The 26,344-nt window shown below is 41.9% G+C and overlaps 1 protein-coding gene across 10 annotated transcripts in view; it reads right to left on the bottom strand.

Annotated features, from left to right (window-relative positions):
* Positions 1 to 26,344, bottom strand: part of LOC132397357 (receptor-type tyrosine-protein phosphatase mu-like) — a 981,490-nt gene that overhangs the window by 351,766 nt on the left and 603,380 nt on the right. For all 10 annotated transcript variants that reach the window (XM_059976027.1, XM_059976037.1, XM_059976052.1 and 7 more), the window contains one exon: positions 1,844 to 1,953. In XM_059976027.1, the coding sequence (XP_059832010.1) occupies positions 1,844 to 1,953 (110 nt within the window). The remainder of the gene's footprint in view (positions 1 to 1,843; positions 1,954 to 26,344) is intronic.

Genomic DNA, 26,344 nt, shown 5'->3' with positions numbered 1-26,344 from the left:
AGGCCTGAACAGATTAGATATGGCAAAGTTATTTCCCATGGTAGGGGATTCTAGGACAAGAGGGCATGACTTCAGGATTGAAGGAACTGAGATGTGGAGAAATTACTTTAGTGAGAGGTGTAGAATTCTGTAGAATTTGTTGCCACGAGCGACTGCAGAGGCCAAGTCATTGGGTGTATTTAAGGTAGAGATAGATAGGTTCTTGATTAGCCAGGGCATCGGGTATGGGGCAAAGCTGGGGAGTGGAGATGACTGGAAAAATTGGATCAGCCCATGATTGAACAGCAGAGCAGACTCAACAGGCCAATGGCCTATTTCTGCTCTTATATCTTATAGTACCTTTGTATCTTATGTCTTATAGTACCTTTCCTGTAATATCATGGACTCTTAGTTTGTTAAGCAGCCCTATGTGTGGCACCTAGATAAAAGCTCTTTGTAAATCCAAGTAAACGACATCTACTGACTCTTCTTTGTCTATCTTGCCTGTTATTTCTTTGAGGAATTTCAGCAGATTCACCAGGCAAGATTTCCCCTTCAGGAAACCATGCTGACTAGGGCCTATTTTATCACGTGCTTCCAAGGACCCCAAAACCTCATTCATATAACATACTCCAACATCTCCCCAAACACTGAAGTCAGGCTAACTGGGCTATGATTTCCTATCTTCTGCCTTCCTTCCTTCTTAGGAATTACATACAATGAATTAAATGGACTAACAGTATAAAGACAATTAAATAATAAGAGCCTAAAACCAGAACAAAATAGGTATAGTAGGCTAATTTTTCCTCATTCCAGCCTCAGCATTCAATATGAACATAGCTAGTAGCCTGATGCACCACCAATAACTCACTCTGAGACGTGAAGGCGAGATATCGGCTTTTATTGACTGGAAGAAGGAACAAGCAGCGAGTGACCACCATACTACATCCTGGAGACTGAGAGGCCGGGCTCAGGCCTCAATCGCCTTTATACAGGGGTCTGTGGGAGGAGCCACAGGAGCAGTCAGCAGGGGGCGTGTCCAGACAGGTATATGTAGTTCACCACAGTCAGCAGGGGGGCGTGTCCAGACAGGTATATGTAGTTCACCACAGTCAGCAGAGGGGCGAGTCCAGACAGGTATATGTAGTTCACCACATAGCCCCAAGCTGAACTCCTCTTAAGTGCCAGTTCACCATAGCCTTTGATCCACTGAGCTTCAAATATTTAGCCCCTGTGACCAATTGCAGTTTTTGGTTGAGTCAAAGTAAGAAAGTCAGGATAACAGTTCCAAGACATTCATGTGTCATTTAGTCTCACATGTTAAAATTAAAGTTGCTTTTCTTATATATGTTCCTGTTATAAATTGAACAATTCAAATGGATATTTCTGATATGTGTCAGTTCCAGCCCCCCATCACTGGTGGTCCTGCAGTGTCTAACAGTTGATCTGAGTACAACTACATTTGGTTTACCAAGGTGACTTCAGACTGCAAGTGTAAAAAGGAGGGAATGAAAGGAAGTGCACACAGAAGCAGTAGTTTTCAATACTATGGAGAGCGGTGCAAATAGTAATCTTACTAAACAATCATGTCCCTAGAGCAAACAAAGACACCAGACTAAAATTATGGATGAGTTATTTATCCTTTCAATTTCCACCCTTTTTCAGTGAAGGCACCAAATTAAGTTGAATTTTGGTCCCATGTGGCAAATCGTCCCCAGTGCTTGTTAGAAAGTAAACTCAAGTCTTTAATATTAGTATCCATTTGATCGTAACTCTATTGAAGCCCACTACCTCCCCATCTTGTGTGAGATACAGCACTGTATGCCGCAAAACTGTGCAACCATAAAATCAAATATTGCTTTACCTCATAAAGTGTGATAATGCCAAACGTTTCAATCGGCTCTTTCCATTGCAGATAAATCTTCTCCTCAAAGGGGCTTCCTTGCACCGAGGCTTTTGGAATTGCACCAGGCACTAATAGACAGACATTAAAAATAAAGTCAGTGGAGAGAATAATAGATTTTCTCTATCTACTTGATAGGAACATAGCAGCTTCAGGTCCCTAATTGCAGATAATGGTTTGTAGCCTTCACTCACTGTTACTGACAGCTCAACCAACAGAGCTGAATTCCTTGACCTTAACATCTACATGGTATTAAGCAGCAGAGAGAGGTGTGGAACTCAAGAAGCAAAATGGCACAAAAAGGGGGCATAAACCTTGCTCATTTGTTAGATAACTGTGACTAACGATGACAGCAGTCACGTTCTACATTATTGGGGCAGATTAATGCTTTCTTCAGGGATATCTAGAATCTGGAGGAACAGATGTACAGAATAGGAATAATTCTGAGGATCAACCTCCTTGCTGAAAAGTATTGTCTACTTTCAGACTTGGAGGAAGTAGGCACACGAATCATTGTATTGCATCTTCTTTTTGCTGTGTATGGCCCTATCGTGGATTGGTTTTTTAAATACCAATTTAAGATGTAGCAAAAAATTAGCCACTCTGATGAGGGGGACTTCTGCGAAATGCAAGCAAAGATGTTTTGGAAACAAAAAGCAGCAAGGATATTCAAAATGGAGATAAAAATATTTCAGACCATAAGTTTTCAGAAGTCACAACTTGGAAATAAATAACTGAAAGGGTGGTAATAGACTTCAGAAAGGAAGGAGCAGGCACGCAGTAATTAATATTGATAGGAAGCATGAATGGCATCAATATCATCTAAATGGTGCAGCCTTAAAAAGGATCTATGCCAGAACATAGAGACCTGATAGTACACATGAGACTTGGTTCGAAATGTACACAGAGACATTAGGTAGTGAATGTAACAGATCCTTAAAGATAGAAGACCAAAATTGCAGGATTATGGTGTTCGAGTAAATTTAGCCAAAGGTGTCCAAAAAATCACTATCTTTGCTGTAAAATTCTATAAAACATCTTTAATTTTATTAATGGAGACACAGGATAAAAATGCAGGGAAGTTATGATGAAACACATCTGGAGTAGGGTGCATAATTTTGAGCATTATACTTCAGGATTTGGATCAAGCCTTATGGAGGATGCAAAAGTGTTTGACAAGAATGTAACCATGAATAACAGATGCAGAAAGGATGAGCATTTTTTTCCACGGAACAGAGATGACAAAAGAAGTTTTGACAGAGATGCTCAAAATTACAAAGCACAAATAAATAAGGAGACACATTCTATCATTGGAAGGGCTAATAGTCAGGGGACACTGTTTTAAATTGATTGGCAAAAGAGCTTAAGGTGACAAGAGGCAATATATTTCACATCGTGAGCTGTTGTGAACTGGAATGCCCTGCCTGAATAAATCAATTTCATGGCAACTTTTAAATGGGAATTGGATAGATACTTGAATTGACAATAAAAATGCAGGGCTATGATGGAAGAGAACAGGGAATTGTAAGTAATTGGACTGACAATATTGAAACATTCTCCATGTTTAATGGGTTGAATAGCTTTATTCTCTGCCATAAGAAGCTTATAACAGAAGACAAATGTTGTTGGTGGAAGATATCTTAAGTATAATGGACAGCAAAAAAACTTTATTTTAGAACTCTCATGGGTAATGGAAAGAGGAGGTGAATAGTAACCCATGTGACTTTCACTTGGAATTGTTACTTGGAGGTCTTCAATGACAAGATAGAATATATTGATCAGTTGGCGAACGGTGGGATTATTTGGAGAGAGTCCATGTGGAGGAAGCCCAGAGAAAACACTTGAGGTACAATAACGACAATTAATATGGATAAGTCTATGAATTGGAAATGTTTAGATGAGTACAGGCCAAACATAGACAAATTTCCAGCTTAGGTAAGCACCTTGGTTTTCGTGGACACGTTAGGCCAAAGAAACTGTTTTGATGCTGTATTACTCTATGAATCTACACATCCAGGAAAGGGGCAATATTTTATGTGATTATAGCTAGATGGTCATTTATGCGACTTCAAGGCAAAAGTAATGTGCAAAGAAGAACACAAAGACAACATAAGAACAGATGAAACTGAAATAGGAGTGAGTAATTTGATCCCACAAACCTTCACCATTATGATCATGCTTGTTGCTCTACCTCTGAAAATGTTGATTTTGATTACTTCACTGTAAAGAGCCTTTTGTTCAGATGAGTCTCAAACCTTTCTTTATGCAATCTTTGAAAGTGAACAATTCCTCAAGTATTTAATGCAAAGTACAGTGTATTATCAGAAGACTGACGATTCCACTGGGGAAAATATATTGGCAAAAGTAATTGATGACAACAAAAAAATTAAAAATGGCTCTAATATCTGTCACTTTCAGACCACACAAAGTTGTCAAAACATCTACTAATAGCAGTGGCATATTAACTGAGTGCTAGAAAAGGCTAACTCAGTGAGGTAGAAAGTGCTTGTTGACAGAAGTTAATCTAAATTGACTTCCATAAAAATGATTTGCTGCATTGAAAGAAAATGGAGAATACTGGAAATACTCAGCATTCAGTCAGCCTCATAAAGAGGGTAAATTTGCTGTTAATTCTCTGGCATATCCAGCACGCACCAATAAAGAGCCTTGCAAGAATTGGGTAGCCGAGGGACCTGGATTGTCATGTCGAGGTCACATGTCAGGGATTCTATAAGACAGTCTTTTGGGAAAGAGGCTGTGATGCACAAATCAAGGTGCCATAGGATTAAAGAAATGAGTAATGCAACAAAAATTTGCCTTCAGATTGGAAATGCTCTACTTTGTGACTATAACAACTTGCATACATGCAGGAAAACACCAGGCAGGAGTTGTTTGACATAAAAACAGAAAGTGCAGGTAGCATTCAGCCAGACAGCATCTGTGGAAAGGGAAAGAGTTCCTGTTTCAAGTTAAACAGTACTACCCAGATGGTCATCGTGACAAGCTAGCTCTGTTTCCACAGATGCTGTGAGGCTTCCATCAGACTTTCCAGCCAAAAGGCGAAGATGAACGCAATAGTCATGTGCGCCATAGAAAGCATCCTATATGGGTATACAGTTTCACAGTTTGGAGTGGCAAATGTTCTGCCCATGACTACAAAAAAATGCAGAGTTGTAAACGCAGCCCAGATAAAATGCAAACCAGCCCCTATCTGGTTGACTTTCTCTACATACACTGCCTCAGCAATGCAGCCAACATGACCCTGTCCTATCCAAGCTACTTTCTCTTCTTTCTCCCATCAAGCAGAAGATATAAAAATTTGAAGACATGAACCACTAGCCCGAAATAAAGCTTCCATCCCAGTGTTATTAGATTTTTCAAGTCTCATGTGCTAAAGACCATAAGACAATAAGACAGGAGCAGAATAATGCCATTTTGTCCATCAAGTCTGCTCTGCCATTCCATCATGGCTGATTTATTATCCCTCTCAAGCCCACTCTCCTGCCCTCTCCCTGTAACCTTTGATCCCCTAACTAACCAAGAATCCATCAACCTTCATTTTACATATACCTAATAACTTGGCCTCCACATCCAACTGTGGCAAAGAATTCTATAGATTCATAACCCTCCAGTTAAAGAAATTCCTCCTCATCTCTGTTCCCTCCATTCTGAGGCTGTGCCCTCTGATCCTAGACTGCCCTATTATATGAAACATCCTTTTCACATCCACTCTATCTAGGTCTATCAATATTCAATATGTTTCAATGAGATCCACCCCCATCTTCTTCTAAACTCCAGAGTGTACAGACCCAGAGCCATCAAACACTCCTCATATGGTAAGCCTTTAATTCCCAAAATCAATCTTGTCAACATCCTCTGGTACTTCTTCAATGCCTGCATACATTTTCTTAGATAACGGGCCAAAAACTGCTCACAATATTCCAAGTGAGGTCTGACCAATGTCTTTTAGAGCCTCAACATCATATTCTTGCTCTTATATTCTAGACCTTTCAAAATGAATGCTAACATTACGTTTGCCTTCCTTACTACTGACTCAGCCTGAAAGCTAATATTTAAGGAATCCTGTACAAGGACTTCTAAGTCCCTTTGCACCTCTGATTTTCAAATTTTCTCCCCACTTAGAAAGTATCTGTGCCTTTATTCTTCCTAGCACAGTCCTAGATCATACACTTCCCCTGAACTATATTCCATCTGCCTCACCTTTGCCCATTCTCTCAATCTGTCTAAGTCCTTCTGCAGACTCCCTGCTTCCTCAGCTCCGCCTATCTTTTTATCGTCTGCAAACATGGCCACAAATCCATCAATTCTGTCATTCAAGTCACTGACACATAACATGAAAATAAATGGTTCCAATATCGATCCTGTGGAGCACCACTAGCCACTGGCAGCCAACCAGAATAGACGCCTTTATTCTGACGCTTTGCCACCTGCCAATCAGCCAATCTTCTATCCATGCTCATATCTTTCCTGTAATACCTTGGGCTACTGTTAAGCAGCCTCATGTGTGGCCTCAAGCCTTCTGGATAACCAAATAAACAACATCCATTGACTCTCCTTTATCTATCCTGCCTGTTATTTTGTCAAAGAATTCCAACAGATTTGTCACACGAGATTTGTCTTTCAGGGAACCATGCTGACTTTGGTCTACTTTATCATGTGTCTTCAAGTACCCCAAACTTAATTCTTAATAATGGATTCCAACATCTTACCTACCTTTGATGCCAGGCTAACTGGCCTATACAGTCGGTCCTCCTTATCCGCAGATTCCGCATGCATGGTTTCAACCAACTGCGGATCGGGAAAACCCGTAAGTTCTCTCTCCAGCACTTGTTATTTGATCATGTACAAACTATTTTTTCTTGTTATTATTCCCTAAACAATACAGTATAACAACTATTTACAGAGCATTTACATTGTATTAGGTATTATAGGTAATCTAGAAATGACTTTCGGTCCTATGCAGTAGCCTCCCACCCCCACAAACCAGACAGAGATGCAGCCTGTCAGAATGCTCTCCGCAGTACAAGCATAGAAGATTTTGAGTGTATTTGTTGACATACCAAATCTCTTCAGACTCCTAATGAAGTATAGTCGCTGTTTTGCCTTCTTTATAACTGCATTGGTATGTTGGGACCCAGTTGGATCATCAGAGATCTTGACACTCAAGAACTTGAAACTGCTCACTCTCTCCACTTCTGATCCCTCTATGAGGATTGGTTTGTGTTCCTTCATCTTATCTTTCCTGAAGACTACAATCAATTCTTCCATCTTACTGATGTTGAGTGCCAGGTTGTTGCTGTGACACCACTCTACTAGTTGGCATATCTCGCTTCTGTATGCCCTCTTGTCACCATCTGAGACTCTACCAACAATGGTTGTATCATCAGCAAATTTATAGATGGTATTTGAGCTATGTCCAGCCACACAGTCATGTGTATATAGAGAGTAGAGCAGTGGGCTAAGCACACACCCCTGAGGTGCACCAGTGTTGATCGTTAGTGAGGAGGAGATGTTATCACTAATCTGCACAGATTGTGGTTTTCCGGTTAGGAAGTCAAGGATCCAATTGCAGAGGGAGGTACAGAAGGAGGCCCTCTCATTTGTTTTTATGCTGCCTTTGACTTCCTTGTCAGCCACAGTTGCCTCATTCCTCTTTTAGAATACTTCTTCATCTTTGGGATGTATCTATCTCGTGCCTTCTGAATTACCCCAGAAACTCTAGTCATTGCTGTTCTGCCATCATCCTTGCTAATACGCTCTTACAATCAACTTTGACCAGCTCCTCTTTCTTGCCTCTGCAATTCCCTTTACTCTAGTGTGATACTGATATGTCTGACTTTAGTCTCTCCCTCTGAAAATGCAAGGTGAGTTCTATCATATTATAATTTCTGCCATCCTGGGCTCCATTATCTAAAGCTCCCTAATCAAATCTGGTTCATTACACAACACTCAATCCAGAATTGCCGTTCCCCTAATGGGATGAACTACAACCTGCTCTAAAAAAAATCTTGAAGGCATCCTACGACTTTCCTCTCTTGGGATCCAAACCCAACCCGGTTTTTCCTGTCTACCTGCACATTGAAATCTCCCAGGACAATTTTAACATTGCCCTTATTACACACTTTTATAATTTCCCACTGAAATTTATATCCCACATCCCGGCTATTGTTTGGGGGCCTGTAGATCATCGTGCAAAAGTCTTCGGCACATATATACAGCTACAGTGCCTAAGACTTTTGCACTTTACTGTTGCTACAAACAAAATCCAAATTTCATGACATATGTGAGTGATGTGATTCAGATACGAGTCTCTTTTAAGGACTGAGAGTGGGAAAGGGACAGTCGGAGGGGGAACAAGGTTGGGAAATGGGGAAGGGAGTGTGGAGGGAGCAGGATGTACCAGAGAGACATTATGTAATGATCAATAAACCAACCGTTAAGAATCAAATGATTTTGTCTGGCATCTCAGGGCTGGGTGTGACTGCACCGTGCCACCCCCACCTCTGGCATTCCCTCCTTCTCACCCCACACCCCTCCAATGGCACTCAACCCTCACCTTCCCAATATCCTTTGCTCCTGCCAGATTTACAAACTCGTTTACCACTTCACATTGTGCAGTAGTGTGCAAAAATCTGAGGTAACCTCGCTATATACATGTGCCTCAGACTTTTGCACAGTTTTGTATATAACTCCCATCAGGATCTTTAGGATGCTACAACTTCTGATCCTATGTCACTTCTTTCTAAGGATTTTTTTTTTTTTTTTTTTTTTTTTTGATTTAATTTTTTTTACCAACAGAACCACCACATCTCCTCTACCTATCTGCCTGTCCTTTCAATGCAATGTGTATCCTTAGATGTTAAGCTCCCAAATATATCTTCTTTAAGCCATGGCTCAGTGATGCCCACATTGTACCTGTCAATCTCTAACTTTACTACTAGATTATCTACCTTATTCTGTATACTGCATGAATTCAAATATAACACTTTCAGTACTGTATTCATCACCCTTTTCAATTTTACCCCATGTTCTCTTCACATCATCTCAGTGGCCGGATATCTCCTTGTCATCTGCCCCTCCATCCACAGTCTCAATACACACTGCATCGACTTCTCCACCAGTTGCACCATCGTCAGCCCCATCACTCCAGTTTCCATTCCTCTACCAACCTAGTTTAAAGTCTCCCTAACAGCTCTGAAGCCAAAATCTTGATCCCCAACCTCCCTTGTCGTGGCCCTGTCACTTTACATTCTTTACCTGCACTACATTTTCTCTGTCACTGCAACAGTACATTCTGCATTCTCTTTCTAACTTGATGTACTTATGTGTGAACATGGTTGGCACACGAACAAAAGTTTTTCACCGTATCTCAGTACATACAACAATAAACCAATATGAGCACAGCCCCTCGCCAGCAAGTTCCTGGCAGCAAACATCCATTGGACCCTGAATTTATGGATGGTTAAGGCACTGTAATGTGTGCAGCTAACTAGAGTTCCAGAGAGAACCCCAATCACTTCACCCTCCCCCATCAACTGAGATTTGGGTCCCTGGTATTTTGATGTAGAACCCAGGAGCACGTGGAACACATAGAAGTGAAGTTAACAGGGAAACTGGGAAAGGAAAGACATGCAAATTAAATCAATAAAAATCAAAATGTATTTTTGTAAGCATATAAGGTGCAATAGATAATTTATGGAAAAATTGGGGCTGATCAAGGAACTAAAAGATAACCCAAGGAAGAAGGGAATATTGGAAACATAAATGAATATTCTGAAACTGGCTTCACAGAAGAGGGAGGTACATTTATGCTGATGTTCTGGCTGGTGACTGCAGTTTATTGGATGGAAAAAAACATTACGAAAGGTCATTTATAGGTTTTTACATCTTTGAAAATGGATAGACTATCAGACCCTTATGAAGTGTATCCTAGGTTGTTGAAAGAAATGATGGATGAAATAGTAAGTTCTCTCACTATAATTGTTCAGTGTTCACTGGCTGTAACTATGGTGCCAGAGGATTGCTAACATTATACTGTTCTTTAAAATCGGAGGCAGGGATAAATGAACTAATTGCTGATAACTTTGGAAATTAGTTGAGTTCATTCAAAGGGAATACATGACAGTTGGCACAAATTGTCTCTAACTAACTTGACTGAATTTTTGAGAAGGGAGCAAGGAGGTTGATGAGGTCAGAATCTCTGATGTGATCTAATAGATTGTTAGTAAAGCTCTTGGCAGAGGAAAGCAGCAAATTGGATCCAAAATTAGCTGGGTAGCAGGAAACAAAGAATGATCTTTGACAGTACTGTGTTGACTGGAAGACTATTATCAATGAGTTCCACTTGGCTGGGCACTTGGTCTCTTATTTCTGTTAAATACATCAACAATTTAGACCTAAATATAGTAGCCACAAAAGGTAAGATTGCAAATGATGCAAAAACTGGCTGTGTCTTTGACAGAGAGGAGGAAAGTTGTAGAGTGCTGGAAAGTCAATAGGCAGAAAAGTGTAAAATGGAATTTAAATCAGAGAAATATGAGGGAATGCTTATAAGAAAGTACTCACAGCTAGTGCATATATAATAAATGGGAGGGTGTTGAATAATGTCAACAAAGAGATGATGGGACTCTGTCCTTGGAGGCAGTAGATCAGCTCAATGCTTACAGCCAACTAGAATGCTTCCCATTATTAGCCAACAGAGAGAATGTAAGTACCAGCAGAATATAACATTAATCCACAGTTCAAATGCTTTGTATAGTTCTGGTCATCACACTGGACAGGATAATTGTACCTGTGAATAAATAATGGATAAATACATGTTGTTTCATTGTAACAAAGGAACTGAGAAGAGACTTACTACAAAACTGTGAAGGGCTCAGATACAGTAATTTGCAAGGACCTGCATCCCTTTGCAGGAGGTCAAACACAAAAGGGTATACATTAAAGTTATTGGTGCACTGTACCTTGCTTAGTATGCAAGTTATGTCCATTTTCAGGAGCCAAGTGAAATGGGATCGATACTAAAAGGGGTCATTATAGCGTCGCATATCTAGGGATGCTTCACCGGCAGTGTGGCTGTGCCATTAATTTAGCACAGATCCAGCAATGAATTACACCTCAACTCACTCTAGAGGCTTCCTGTGACTCCTGAAGATGTGGAGACTGCAGGCAGCCATCTCCATGTCTCAGTAGGGGGCTCAGAGCCATAGCCTGAGTGACTCACTGATTGTGGGCTTTGGCTGAGGACTAACAACATCCGCACAATAACAGCTTCACTGAAGCATCCTTTAATATGTCGTACAGTAATGACCCCTTCTCATGCTGATTCCATTTTTTTCTTGGCTCCTGAGAATGTAACTTGCATACTGAGCTCGTCACAAGTAAATCAATAACTTTAATATATACGTTGATGGATCTCCAAATAATATTGCCATTCTCATCATTCCCTATTAGATGAGCCATACTGTCATATAGGGCAGAAACATGCCCTTCGGCCCATTGTGTCTGTACTGACCAGCAAGTGCCACTTGATCACCACTTTGCCTCCTATAAGCCACTTGATAAACTATTCTAGGATGTCCTGCCATTTACAAGAGATTGCTGTTGTGAAATTCCTATACCTTGTGTCTCTAGACAACAAATCTTTTTTGGATCCGCTTCTGGAACCTAATCAGAGATCAGGGCAGTAGAAATGAAGGACTTGGATTTACTAAATAAATTCTACATGCCTTTTTACACCCAATGAAGTATTTCAGTATCCCATTTCTGCTGAATGGTCTTGGCCCAAAATGGTGACTGCAGTCTTTTCTGTAGTTGCTGCCTGGCCTGCTGAGTTCCTCCAGCATTTTCTATGTGTTGCTTGGATCTCCAGCATCTGCAGATTTTCTCTTGTTTATGAAGCACTGCAGGAATGTGATTGCTGTTTAGGAAGCACGGTGACAAATTTGGAAAATGATCTCCCACAATGGCTCAAATATAATTAAAAAATCTTATTTTGCACTGGCAGATAAAGGGATAATGATTGGCTACGACACCGGGAATAACTCCTCTTCTCTTCCAAATAGTAACATGGGATCTCTTACATCCAGTGAAGAGCCAGACATCATCATGCCAAAATTTCACATCACAATTCGCTAGTCCTTTCTTCCTTCTGGTGAGTCTCTGTGTTTGAAACAGACATATACTAACTATCTTTTGATTATAAAAGGAAACCTTTCAACTCATCATGTTTACACTAGGTCTCTGAAAAAAGTTTAATTTAGCCCACTGCTGTTCTTTCCCCACATCCCTGCAATATCTTTGTTTTTCCAAGCATATGTCCATCTCCTTTTTGAATGTTGTTATTTAGTGTACACCTCAGCATTTTCCTAGAATTCTGATGAGAATGGGATTTGGAATCATTAGTTAGAAGTTACAGGAGTGATGTTTGTTGGAATTAAGAAATTACAAATAGAACAGGTGCTGTGGAATTGAACCCGTGGCATTGGCACAGACAGGAAAGCCCCACTGCCAACGGTCAGTGAAGCTAATAACAAGCAGATGGTTATTAGAAACAGGTTTGTAGGCAGTCTCTAGTGGAGTGCACTGCTGCTCTAACATGTCTGTGCTTCAATATCATAGCCTGAGAGAATCTGGCTGGAAACAGTCTCCACTGAAGTTAAAAAAAAGATTTTGAAAACATGCACCAGCCAAGGGACATGTTCCAAAATCACATTTCGGTTTACCTCCCAAACCATCACTAATATACAAGACAGGAAAACTGGCATAAATGCTGCTTAATGTGCTCATGTGCTCCATTGAAATCAACTAGACCTAAAGATGAGAGGTGACTACAGTGCAGGGTTTTGCAGCTATTTAGCGATGGCAACCAAAGATCATTTACATTGCCAGTGCTTATTTGCACTTCACAATCACACAGACTTTTGTGTTTGCTATTTAGTTTCATTGTTTTTCTTTTATTCTTCCATTCCCAAAGGTACTGCTTCACATTGAAATATGCTTCCCTGCTGCTAACCACAGCTTGATCCTTCTATAAATTGCCTACCCTTTCCCTTATCTATGTTTGCCAAAATTTAATAGTCAAGAGCCCTTGCTAGTGCAGGGCCAGCAGGCTTTCTAAACTGTGGGAAGTTGCTTCATTATTACTCAAACATTATTTATTTCTCTTCCATTACATGTTACACAGCTGAGTAATAAATTTTCAAATAAATCTGGTGAGCTTAAAGGGAACAGGAAATATGAAAGCACTCTCGGTCCCAGTTCAGCTGCATTTTGAACCATGTTCCTGAACTCTGGGACTCTCAAGCCCAATTCTTTCTCAGGCCCACAGTCTGGACCTGCCAGGCCTGCACATGTAGGCTTCTCCTAGGTAACAGGAGTCACCTGCCACTCATCACCAACTTTATCACCTGCAGCCCCAGTTTTCATGCTCAATCCTTGTTCACTCATACAAACCAGCCAGCCTCAAGCAGTTGATCAAGCCCTCAGTTACCTTGTTGCCTTGTCATGTTCAGTATCTGTTTTCTCTTGTTTTGTAGCCCCTTGTGGCTTGTTATTTTGCAGTTTATTATTAAAGTAACTGCTCACTGCTCAATATTCTCCACTGCTCTGAGTTTGGGTCAAGCTTCCTCTACATTTCCTGACAGGATGTGTGAACGATTGATTGACCCATTAGAGTTTGCTTGCCTCAAGGAAGCCCTCCGTTGACATGACCACATGATCCAGAAGCAGCAGGAAGCCACTGACCATCTGCTCGCTGCTCTCTTCCAACTCTCCGTCTCGATACAGCAACCCCACAACAGTCCTCCTTTTGAGCCCCTGATTCTGGACACCAAAAGCTTCAACAGATTCCCAACCCAGTGCTGCAACTTGCTGTCCCAGTGTGTCTTACACTTTGAGCTCCAGCCATCTCTGTATTCTGTGGACTGAGCCAAGATTGCCTTGGTCATCTTTCTCTTGACTGAGGGTGGGGAGGGACAGTTCTGACCTGTGCCTCTGCTCATTGGTACAGTGAAACCACCATGTGCAGTAAATATGAGGAGTTTACCACTGGGACGTGCCAGGTTTTTGATCATCTGAAGTGGAAGTGGAGGGGGGGGGGGCATCAGAACAGATAACTTGCCTGCATCAAGGATTGTGGTTGGTGATGGATTACACCATGGAATCAGGATTGTCACAGCGGACTATGGCTGCAATGCAGAAGTGCTGCTGGCCTATTACCAGCACGGCCTCTCAGCCTCATGGCCCAACTCCCTCTCTGTATTCCTCCACATCCTGACAGCTCTACACACACAGGAGGTTCTGAAGGATTTTGGCACTGCAGGTAACTTTCTGGGGTGTGTGCAGCTTAGACTCTCCACCGAGCCTACCTCTCACTCCTTTTGCAACATGACCATTGACAGATGCCTTTAGCATCTGGGATGGTCAGAGTGAGCACCTGGCCAGTACACGAGCACCAGAGAACAACACGAGTCCACTCAATTCCTGCTCATTGACTCACCCAGTATTTCTCTCATCTTGGGTTACTCATGGCTCACTACTCATGACCCTCACTTCACCTAGTCATCCAGTTCACTGCTGAGTACGGGACCCACTGGCTGGACTCTCAGTTGACTTTTCCTGTAAATCTATGGAGACTGGAAGCCTTCTACCTTACCAAACTCCTACTGGAATACCATAACTTAGCCATTGCCTTCATAAAAGGGAATCCAACACCACTGCATAATCAACCTCCTCCAGGGCATCACCTCTCCTTGAGGTTGCCTGCTGTCCCTCTCCTCCCTTGAGACCCAAGTCATGAATAACTGCATTGCTGAAGTGTTCCAACATGGTTCATTTGACCATCTCAGTCCCCAGTCAGTGCAGGATTCCTCTTTGTCAAGAAGAGTATCTGCCAGGCTCAGATACTCACCAAACTGGATCTACAGAGCATGTGCAACCTGATTCACATCTGCCAGAGAGATGAATGGAAGATGATGTTCATCACACCCACTGGCCTCACTGACTTTTGGACTTTCCAACAGACCAGCCATTTTCAAGCCTTCATCAATGAGATCTTCTGAGACATGCTTCACAGTATGCATTTATCTACCTTGACAACATCCTCATCTTCTCTAAAGACCCGCAAGATCACATCCGTCACATCCAATCAGTCCTTCGCTGTCTCCTCAAACCAATTGTACTGCTTGTTAGAAAAATGTCAGTTCCACACCTCAGTAATTTCCTTCCTGGCCTACATCCTTTCACCCCAAGGCATAGCCATGGACCCGGTGAACATACGTGGTATTGTTGAATGGCTCCGACTGACATCCCTCAAATATCTACAACGCTTCTTGAACTTCTACAGCTTCTGCTGTGGTTAATCAGAAACTACAGCCAAATCGTTGTTCTTCTCACCTCCCTGATTAAGTCACCTACCTCATGGATAACCTGGTCTGCAGCCACGTACCACTCTTTTGTGGAGCTCAAGAGGGACTTCACCACTGCTCCCATTCTCTGCCATCTGAACCGCTCCAGACATTTTGTGGTTGAGGTGGATGCATCGGATGCGGGTGCCATGACTGTCCTCTCCCAGTGAGGACCAGATGGGAAAACACATCCCTCTGCCACCATCTAGCGCAAGTTCAATTCCATACTTTTCCATTATGGAGTAGGGGTCTGGAGCTAGTCACCATCAAATAGCCTTGGAGGAATGGAGACACTGACCCCCTTCCTGATCTGGACTGACCACCAGAACCTCTCGCCAGTTTCACAGACCTGCCAGGTCAACCCACCTCGGGCTTGCTGGGCCCTCTTCTTCAAGCATTTCAACATCACCATCTCCTATGGCCCCAGCTCCAAGAACACCAAGGCAGACGCCCTGTCACAACAGTTTGACCCAACTGAAATGGAGATCAACCCTCAACCTTTCATTACATCCTCCTAGATTCTCCACCCTGATCATTTGGGACGTCAAGAACCAGATCTGCCAGGCCCTACAACACAAGCCTGCTCCAGCCGACACACCTGACAACCATAGGTATGAGCCGGTGGCCATGCACTGTGAGGCACTCCAGTGGGCCCACTCTGGCCATCCAGGTGCACTATGGACTCTGGAGTTTTTGTGACCCTGGTTCTGGTGACCCACTATAATCACAGATGTACATCAATTCATCACAGCCTGCCTTGAATGTGCTCAATCCAATTCCTCCTGTGGCCCTGGTCAGTCTCTTGTGGCCTGTGGTCCCATGTAGTCATGGATTTTATCATGGGTTTGCTGCCTCCCATTAGAGCTATGGTCATCCTGAGTGTGGTGGACTGCTTCTCCAAGCTGGCCCACTTTATTGCTTTCCCCAAACATCCATCAGCCACCGAGATGGCAGACCTGATTCTCCAATGTGTAGTTCGCCTCCACGGCATACTTCAGGACACTGCGGTGGACAGGTGCCCACAATTCGTCCCCCACTTCTGGCGATCCTTCTGCTCTCTTCTCCACACTTAACTGAGTTTGTCCTCTGGCTATCATCCACAGGCCAATGAATAGTCAGAAAGCGGCAATCAGCAAGTGCAGTCGTTTCTGCAGTGCTTCACTGTCTCTACCCTTTCCACAGGAAGAAGTATCTGCTTTGGGCCAAGATGTCCCACAATCCACATATCTCCTCTGTCACCCTTCGAAGTGCTTCATGGTTACCAATCCCTGTTGTTCCTCACGGCGGAACCAATGGTGGAGGTCCTGTCCATTAGGGCCTGGTTCGGTGCTATGGTGCGGAGGGCTTTACCTGTGATTGATTGGGCAGTATCCACTATTCTTTGCATTCCTAGGGTTAGTGTTTCATACCAGGCTGTGATGCCCCTGAGCTACCAGCCACTCCTCAATTGGTATTGCTCTTGCCTCAGAGTAAGAATATTGCAAGTATTTCTCCAGACCTCTGCAAGGGACTGGCAGCTGTTGGTGGACCTCGAAAGGCAGCTGAGGTTCCCCAACCATATTGCAGCCACCACCCTGCGACCAGACATTGTCCTTGTGTCTGAGTCTACCAAGCAAGTGGTGCTGCTGGAGCTGACAGTCGCACGGGAAGATTGCTTGGAAGAGAAGCTTTGAAAGGAAGCTCTCCAAGTACGCAGGACTGGTCAGCAACTGCCAGCAGGCTGGATGGAGAGCGAGGTGTCTCCCAGTGGAGGTTTGTTGTAGGGGATTCACAGCCCATTCCTTAGCCAGAGCCTTCAGCAATTTGGGCATTGAGGGAGAGAGGAAGAGGAGAGCCATCCATAGTACCACCAATGTAGCAGAGAGGGCCTCAAGATGGCTGTGGCTCAAGAGAGGGGAGCCATGGAGTCATGTGTAGCTCGCCATCTGGACATAAACTGGGGTCTGATCAGCCCCGGCTGGGTCACCTGGAGGAGGGTGTATGATGTTGAAAGACCTGAAACACCCGATGATTCCAGGAACATCACTGATGATGTGTCCAGAGGCACCAGTAGATGTATGTACACAGCTCCAAATATCAGAGTGGAGCACTTATGGCATTGCCAGAAGTGTCATCTTGCAATGCAGTGTTAAACCAAGAACCCAATTGGTCTCATAAGTATTCAAAACAAATTCCAGGAGACTATATCAAAGCAGAGGAATACTTACAGCATTTTAACTGATACTTATTCCTCTGTCCATAATTTGAAGTAGTTTGACTTGTTATTATCACACTCTTATTTTCTACACTGCATCAGACGTTGTAAAGAGGCACAAGAGACTGCACTTACTGGAACTTGGAGCCACACACAAAAAGCTGGACAAACTCAGAGTCAGTCTAGATGAAAGAACTCAACCTGAAATGTTACTGTCAATTTGTCCCCATAGATGATGTCTGACCCTCTGAGATCCTCCAGCTTTTAGCGTGGTGCTCAGATGATGTGAAACACACTATGTAAATATAAGCTGAGCATATTGGAAACAGGTCAAGAAGAATCAGAGCAAGTGAAGGGCTTTCAACCTGGTACACTAGTTCTGGTTCATATGCTGCCTAACTGAGAGTGTTTCTAGCATTTTATTCCAAATTTCTAGCATCTGCATTTTTTTAAACTTTTGTCATTTTGTATTGCTGATGATAGTGGAGGAAGTGTCAGATCTGATTGCTCTGTCTGACTGTTGTATTGAAGTTTACTGTGTTCCTGTGAAAAAGTTCTCAAGATAAATGAACCACTAACCAACTGTATACTGAATGCATTTATGTATGAATATGTCTGTGCATTTCATAAAAGTGTCAGTGAGAGTCATATTACACATCCTACATACATACACAGAATTATTGGTGTGTTATAAATATGGAGAGATGCATTTTTAATCCTGGACTGTTATTTGAGGTTCTGGGTTGTTTATATCATGCCTAGGAGCCAATTTGTGGAGAATGAATCAAATCCAATCGGTATTCGAGCATGAGGTTGGTTTCCAGCTTCATTGCCCTCGCGCTACTCTCACAAAGTCAATAATACTGCGATTACAGTCGTTCCTGCTTTAGCACTCTACACATGCCCTGATCCCCTCCATCAGATTACTGCCAGACAGTGAAGAGAAACACGCACCCCTGCCATCCACTACATCAACAGTCCATTCACAAGCTTGAACATTCATATAGCATTGCTGCTGTATCTACCAGCTATAGGTATCAGTATTGACTTATTATTGTCATATTTACTGAGATACAGTACAGTAGAAAGCCTTAGTTTGCGTGCCTCTCAGACAGAGATCATGCCGTATTGAATTACACTGAAGTAGTAAAAAGAAAACAAAATTAGCAAAGATTGGGTTGTAGCTACAGAGAAAGTACAGTGCAGGGAATAAAATGCAAGAGTCACCACAAGGTAGAATAGGAGATCAAAACTGCATCCTTATTTGATGCATGAGAGGTGCATTCATAACAGCAGGCTAGAAGCAGAATCTTGTGCTTGGTAGTACAGTATGTGCTTACAAGCTTTGGTATCTTCTGGCCAGTGGAAGAAGGGTGAGGAGAGAATGACCTAGATGGGAGGGGTTGCCTGATTTCCAAAGGCACTGGAAAGGGTAAACACAGCCAGCAGAGGGATGGATACACGCACAGCTCACTGCAGTTTCTAAAGGTTTTGGGCAGAGCAAGCTGTGACGCATCCCCATAGGGTGGTTTGCAGCACTGTACATCTGTAAAAATTGGTCCAAGTCATTCGGAAAATTCTAAATCTCCTGAGCGTAATGTATTAAATATTTTAGTAATATTGTAAATATTGTCTGATGAAGCATTCTTTGTTGTTTACATAATTTATTACAAGTTATACTCAAGAAATACGTAAATGGCATATGTTATTATGCCACCACATCATATGTGAGTGCCTCACTAAAGAAAAAGCTAAGTAGGCCATTATCACAGCTCCTGTGTTTTTCTTTCCATTAGTTTCAAGAATTACAAAAGATAACAGTGGCAATGAGGATGTTTTAAAATGTGCCTGAGATTACTACCTACCTGTTTTCCTTCAGAAGTGGAGAGGGATGTTCAAGTTTTTAACAGGAAATGGACAAAATTAACAAGCAGCAAGTATGGCCAGGGGTCTATATACAGTGAGCACCATGTGACGATGATAATAATAGTGAGTACTGTGTCATGGTGATAATAATAGTGAGTACTGTGTGGTAATGATAATGATAGCGAATACTGTGTGATGATGATAATAGTGAGTACTGTGTCATGGTGATAATAATAGTGAGTACTGTGTCATGGTGATAATAATAGTGAGTACTGTGTGGTAATGATAATGATAGCGAGTACTGTGTGGTAATGATAATGATAATGAGTACTGTGTTATGATGATGATAATAATAGTGTGTACGGTGTGATGATGCTAATGATAATGAGTACTGTGTGATGGTGATAATAATTGTGAGTACTGTGTCATGGTGATAATAGTAAATAAACAGAAATGTCTGGCAACATCCGAAAGACTGACGCATTTGATTTCACAACGGAGAACTGGATGATGTATAATTGAACAGTATTTTGATGCAAATGAAATAACCAATGAAAAGAGAGCGCCAGTGTTCCTGCGTGCAGTTGTTGGAAAAGCATACAGTTTGCTTAGGAGTTTAACTGCTCCAACTAAACCAACCGAACTTTGGGAAGATATCGAGAATGTAATGCAGGAACATTTACAACCAAAATTATTGCTCATTGCAGAATGCTTTGGGGTTCATAAATGGAAGGGGAGTCCATTTTCGCAAATGTGGCTGAATTGACGAGATTGTCTGAGAATTTCCAGTTCATTAATGGTGCACTGAGAGATTATTTAGTTTGTGAAATCTTACAAGAAAGCATTCAGAAACAGCTCCTAACTGAAGCACAAGCTATGCTTAAAAGAGCATGTCAAATAGTTGTATCAATGGAAACAGCAGATAGAGATATAATTGAGTTGCAGTCAGGAATGTAAGTAAGCATGAACAAAATTGCAACATCTAAACAGAAACCAACACAGTCAAACAAATTGTGTTACCATTATGGCAGGAGCTCACATACACCTGACCAATGCGGGTTTAAAATGCACAACTTGCAAACTATGCAACAAAGTAAGACACATACAAAGACATGTGGGGCAGAAAAAAAATAAATAGACTGCATTGGGAAGAGAAAAAGATTAAAAAGTCAAGTTGCAGTTTCAAAAAGAGCACTAATCTGCATGATGTTGATAAAAAATCTGATAATGATGAGAATGACACAGGACTGAGTAGTCTTGGGATTTACAATGTGAAAACTAACAAGAGACAAGCAGTATGGCTTACACCAGAAGTTAATGGCAAATGAATTAAAATGGAATTGAACACTGGCTTCCTTGTTTCAGCCATTCTACAAAATGAGTTTGAAAGGCATTTCAAAGAAACTGAAGCCTGTAGATTTCCAACTGCGAACTTAAACTGGTGAAAAGATAACTTCTGTGGGAATGACATTCGTAACAGTGAAATACAATAATCAAAAAGCCACACTGAGCATATATGTGGTTAAGAACAGGAGGGCCTGTATTGTGGGATGTGATTGGCTGAGACAGCCATAACTTCATTGGAGATCCCTACACCATGGCATACCACATCCCCTGCAACAGTGCCAACTAGATGCAAATTAGAGAAAGGTACTGGATGATATCAGAGCATTGGAAAACTCAAACAAATCAAGGCTAAAAGAGTGGTATAAATGAAAATGCAACACCCAAGTGTTACAAAGCTCATCTGGTTTCTTATACCTTCAGTGATAAAGTAGTGAGTGAGCTAGATTGCATGAATTATTTTCAAGGTTGCGTGGAGCCCACTGGCAACACCAGTTTTCCTCATAACCAAGACTTAAAGATCACCATCAAACCAGTACAGAAAGTAGATCAATACCGTGTTACCAAGTTAGAGAATATCTTTGCAAACCTTTCTGGAGGGAAACACTTCAGCAAGTGGACTTAGCTAAGGCCTATCTACAGATGGAGATGGATGAAGAGTTCAGAGTGTTTCTCACTATCAACACTCACAAAGAGCTTTATCACTATCGTACACTTATTTTTGGAGTAGCATCTGCTCTTCAGTTCTGATGGAAGGTTATGGAGTAGGTGCTGCAAAGCTGCGCAGGTACTCAGTGTTACCTGGATGACATCATTGTTACCAGTGAGAATTACCAGGAAATTCTCCAAAATCTCAAGAGAGTGTTAAAAAGATTGGAAGATTATGGGCTCAGAGCATGAGACAAGTGTAATTTCTTGAAACCAAGCATCACTTACTGTGGTCACAAGGATTACACAAGTGTCCTGAGAAAATTCAAGCTGTGGTGTTGCCTCAAGGCTAAAGGCGTGTCACAGTTGCAGTCCTTTTTCAGATTTGTTAATTACTATAACAGATTTGTGCCAAACCTGGATATTGTGCTCTATCCGTTGGACTCACTACTACAGACCAGGAAAGTGTGGCAGTGGATAAAGCAGTGTGAGGTGGCTTTCCAAAAGGCAAAGGAAATGGTGATGTCAGATGCTGTATTCATACATTATGAGGGGTGATTGATAAGTTCATGGCCTAAGGTAGAAGGAGATGAGTTAATACAGCTGTCGTTACATGCATGTGCAGTTGAACTTTTTGAGGGAAAATGCAAGAAGTTTGAAGTTAATAACTCATCTCCTTCTCACAAACTTATCAATCACCCCATGCTCTGGACATCTAAGACATTGACTTCTACAAAGAAGGGATGTGTATGCTCCACGACCACTGGACTAAGTGTGTAAATGTAGGAAAAATAAATGTGCTAGGGTTTCTAAAATTGACTTCTTCTACCTTAGGCCACAAACTTATCAATCACCCCTTGTATAATCCACATTGTCCAGTGAAGATTGCCTGTGAGTATCATGGTACAGGTGCACTCATGTCACACGTTATGAGTGATGGAAGTGAGCTCCCCATAGCTTTTACATCACGTTACCTTCCTGCTGCAGAGAGGGGTGTCCGGGCAGGGGTAGCACCTCTGGTGGTGGGCTTGTCGTCCTCTGCCCAGGGGCAGCTCATCCACCTTTGGGCCCCACCTGTCACCTAGCTCTCACTTGTGGCTCCAACTGTTTGCATACGACAATGGTAACCCTCTAGGCAGGTTAAAGCAGGTGAGGGTAGCTGGGAGTCTCCAACCTCGGTGGGATAGGAATATGCCTACCCTAGCACGTGAAGCCAGTTCCGGCGGACTGGGCGGATGAAATCAACTACAAGATTCAATGGCCAAGAAGACAGTGGTGCAATGCTTCGTGGAGAGTCAAGGGCATGACAAGGTGTCATGAATATCCAATGCAGCTAAGGAAGTCTCCAGTTGTGATGATTTTTCACACCATTGGACCAAGATTTTTGAGGTCAAGAGAGTGGAACTGCCCCTGTGCAATAGCTTTTTCACTGTGAAACTCCTCTGGCACAGCTTACGTGATTGTCAGAAATGATGGACAACCAACACATGTTCCTTTATTGCTGCAGAGAAATCTCACACAGATTAACAGTGAGGCTTTGATTCTATATCGAGTTGGTGTTTATAGCTAAGCATGGAGGAGTGTAGTTTATTTAATATTTGAGTAATATTGTAAACATTATTTGATTAAGCATTCTTTGTTGTTTACATAATTCATTAATAAGTACATGAGTGTCATATGTCATTATGACACCATGTCATATATGAGTGCTTCACTAAAGAGAAAAAGCTAAGTAGAGTATTAGTTCGGCTCCTTTGTTTTTCTTTCGATTAGTTTCTGGACTTTCAACACAATACACTTCGCCTTTTGAGGAAGTAGGGGTGCTGGTGTGTTTTCTTGACTATGATGTTCATAAGGCTAGACCAGGATAAATTGTTGACATTTCCATCTTGAATTTATAGTTCTCATCTCACGAATACTTCTTTACACCTTCTTCGGCATCTGTGAGTTGTGCAGTGGAGGCATTTCTACCACTGAACATTTTTCCCCATAATAAAACATGTTTTGTCCAGCAATTATTGGATCTGGCACATAATGCACAGAATTACACATTGGGAAGCGCTGAATCAAGACTTCTAATTATCTTGTCTGCTTCAGTGTCCATATTCAACAAAAATCTTTTAAAAAGTTCAAAATAGTGTTTAAGCTCAAGCTTCTTTGACCTGAAACCTCAGAACAGATTTTAACTGTCAATGAGTCCTTTTTGGGAATAAGAACAAAATAAAAGCAAAAGAGAGGATATATAATAGAGCAAAAATTAGTGGGACGGCATTAGGAGGGAAGAGATGAAATATGAAGGTAAGCGAGCCAATACTACCAAAGAAGATACCAAAAATGTTTTCAGGTCTACAAAGGGTAAAAGGGAGATGAGAGTATACATCAGTCCACTGGAAAATGATGCCGGAGAGGTAGAAATGCTGTGGAAGGCACAGTTGTATGCCAGATGTTCAAGCATGTCTGTCAGAGGGCAGAAGTGAGTGCAATCACTAGTACTAGGGAGAATGTGCTTGGGAACCTGAAAGGTCTGAAGCTAGACCTGAACCAGATTGACTACTCCTCAGAGTTCTGAACAAGGTAGGCATTAGTAATGATCTTTCAGGAATCACTAGATTCTAGCATGGTTCCAGAGGACTGGAAAATGGCAAATGACACAAGAAGGGAGAGAGACAGAAGGAAGGAAATTATAGGCCAGTTTCCCGGCCTCAGTGGTTGGAAAGACGTTGGAGTTGATTGTTAGGGATTACTGTGGCCTATTTTATCATGTGCCTCCAAGTACCCTAAGAATTCATCCTTAACAAACGACTCCCTGTTGGAATTATTTGACAAAATAACAAGTAGGATAGACAAAGGAGAATTGGTGGATAGTGTGTACCTGGATTTTAAGAAAACCCTTGATAAAGTGCCACACATGAAGCTGCTTAGCAAGATAAGAGCCCATGGTATTACAGGAAATATACTAGAATGGATAGAAAACTGGCTGATTGGCAGGAGGCAAAGACTGGAATAAAGGAAGCCTTTTCTGATTGGCTGTTGGTGACTTAGGATGCTCCCCAGAAGTTGGTGTTCAGACCACTTCTTTTTACATTATATGTCAATGATTTCAAAAGTGGAACTGATGCTTTGTGACCAAGTTTGCAGATAATACAAAGACAGGTGTGGGGGCGGGTAATGTTGAGGGAGCAGAGAGGCTGCAGAAGGACTTAAACAGATTAGGAGAAAGGGCAAAGAAGTGGCAGATGGAATAGAGAGCTGGGAAGTCTGTGGTCATACACTTTGGTACAAGGATCAAAAGCATAGACTATTTTCTAAACGGGCAGAAAATTCAAAACTCTGAGGTGCAAAGGGACTTGGAAGTCCATGTGCAGGTTTCCCTAAAGGTTAATTTTCAGGTTAAGTCAGTGGTGAGGAAGGCAAATGCAATGTTAGCATTTATTTTGAGAGGACTGGAATGTGAAAACTAGGATGTAATGCTCCAGTTTAATAAGATACTGATGAGTTCTCATTGGCGTATTGTGAGCAATTTTGGGCCCATTTTCTAAGAAAGGATGTGCTGACATTGGAGATGGTTCAGAGGAGCATCACGAGAATAGTTCCAGGAAATGGTTATCATGTGAGGAGTGTTTGATGGCTCTGGGCCTATACTTGCTAAAGTTTAGAAGAATGGTGGGGGGGGGGGGATCTCATTGAAAATTATCAAATGTTGAAAGGCCTAGATACAGTCGATGTGGAGAGGATCTTTCCTATAGTGGGAGAGTCTAGGACCAGAGGGCACAACTTCAGAATAGACTGACATTCATTTAGAATGGAGATGAGGAGGAATTTCTTCAACCAGATGGCAGTAAATATGTGGACCTCATTGCCAGTGGTGGCTGTAGAGGCCAGGCCATTGAGTGTATTTAAAATGGACGTCGGTAAGTTGTTGATTAGTCAGGGTGTGAAATGTTTGAGAGAAAGGGCAGGAGAATGGGGTTGACAGTGAAAATCAATCGCCTTGATGAAATGGTGGAGCAGACCTGATGGACTGAATGGCCTGATTCTGCTCCTGTCTCTTATGCTGTTATGGTGTTGCAGTGGTTTTATTTAGTTAGCCCAAATCTAGCCAACTTGTGCTCCGAATGGCATTGGGGCTCTGGAGTTTGTAGTAGAAGGGGAGACAGTGAAGGAGTCAAGGAAACTGCACCTTTAGTTGTGTATCTTAAAATCTTCTTAATCTCCAACCACATACTGGTAACAGGACCAGAAAAGATTTTTACCTTCCACAGGGAATACAAAGCAAAGCTAGTAAAACAAATCTCCTATATCCCTGCTTGTTTCTAATTCTCCTATTGGGAAAAAGTCACTTCCCCATGGAAGGCAGTGTTAAAATAACAATTGTGTTTAGGTTCCACAGGTATTTTACATGGTAGTATGAAATTATTTGTAGAATGATATTTCTCAGTAGTATTCAGAATTCACTCTATTAGGTGTGCAGTCAGATTCTCGCTCCCTGTCATATTCTAGAGGTTATAGCTTTAAAGGTGACAGGAGAAAAGTTTAAACGGAATGTGCAGAGCAAGATTTTTTTTACACACACACAAAGTGGCAGGTACCTGCAGCAACCTGCCATGAATAGTGATGAAAGGAGACACGATGATGATGCTTAAGAGTTTTCAGGGAGACACATGAGCATGTAAGTAATGTAGGGACATGGATCATGTGCAGGAAGAGGGAATTAATTTAATTTGATGTCATGTTGGACAAAGACATCATGGGCCAAAGGGCCTCTTCCCCGACTGTAGTGTTCTATGTTCAATCTGGATACTCCGAGAAGGTTTTAAAGGAATTTGTCTTTGCCACCTACCCAGAGGCAAGGTTAATATCAAATATGGCTAGATCAAGGCAGGACATCCACAGGGTAAATGAGGTCAAAATTGAATCTTGCACATACAGGGTACTTTGAATATTGTCATCAATCACAATTAAGCTTCAAGCTTCAATCGTTTA

Source organism: Hypanus sabinus, chromosome 1 (genome assembly GCF_030144855.1).
Source record: "Hypanus sabinus isolate sHypSab1 chromosome 1, sHypSab1.hap1, whole genome shotgun sequence".
Lineage (NCBI taxonomy): Eukaryota > Metazoa > Chordata > Chondrichthyes > Myliobatiformes > Dasyatidae > Hypanus > Hypanus sabinus.
Note: the sequence above shows the minus strand (reverse complement) of the source record. Positions and strands in the feature narration are given on the sequence as shown.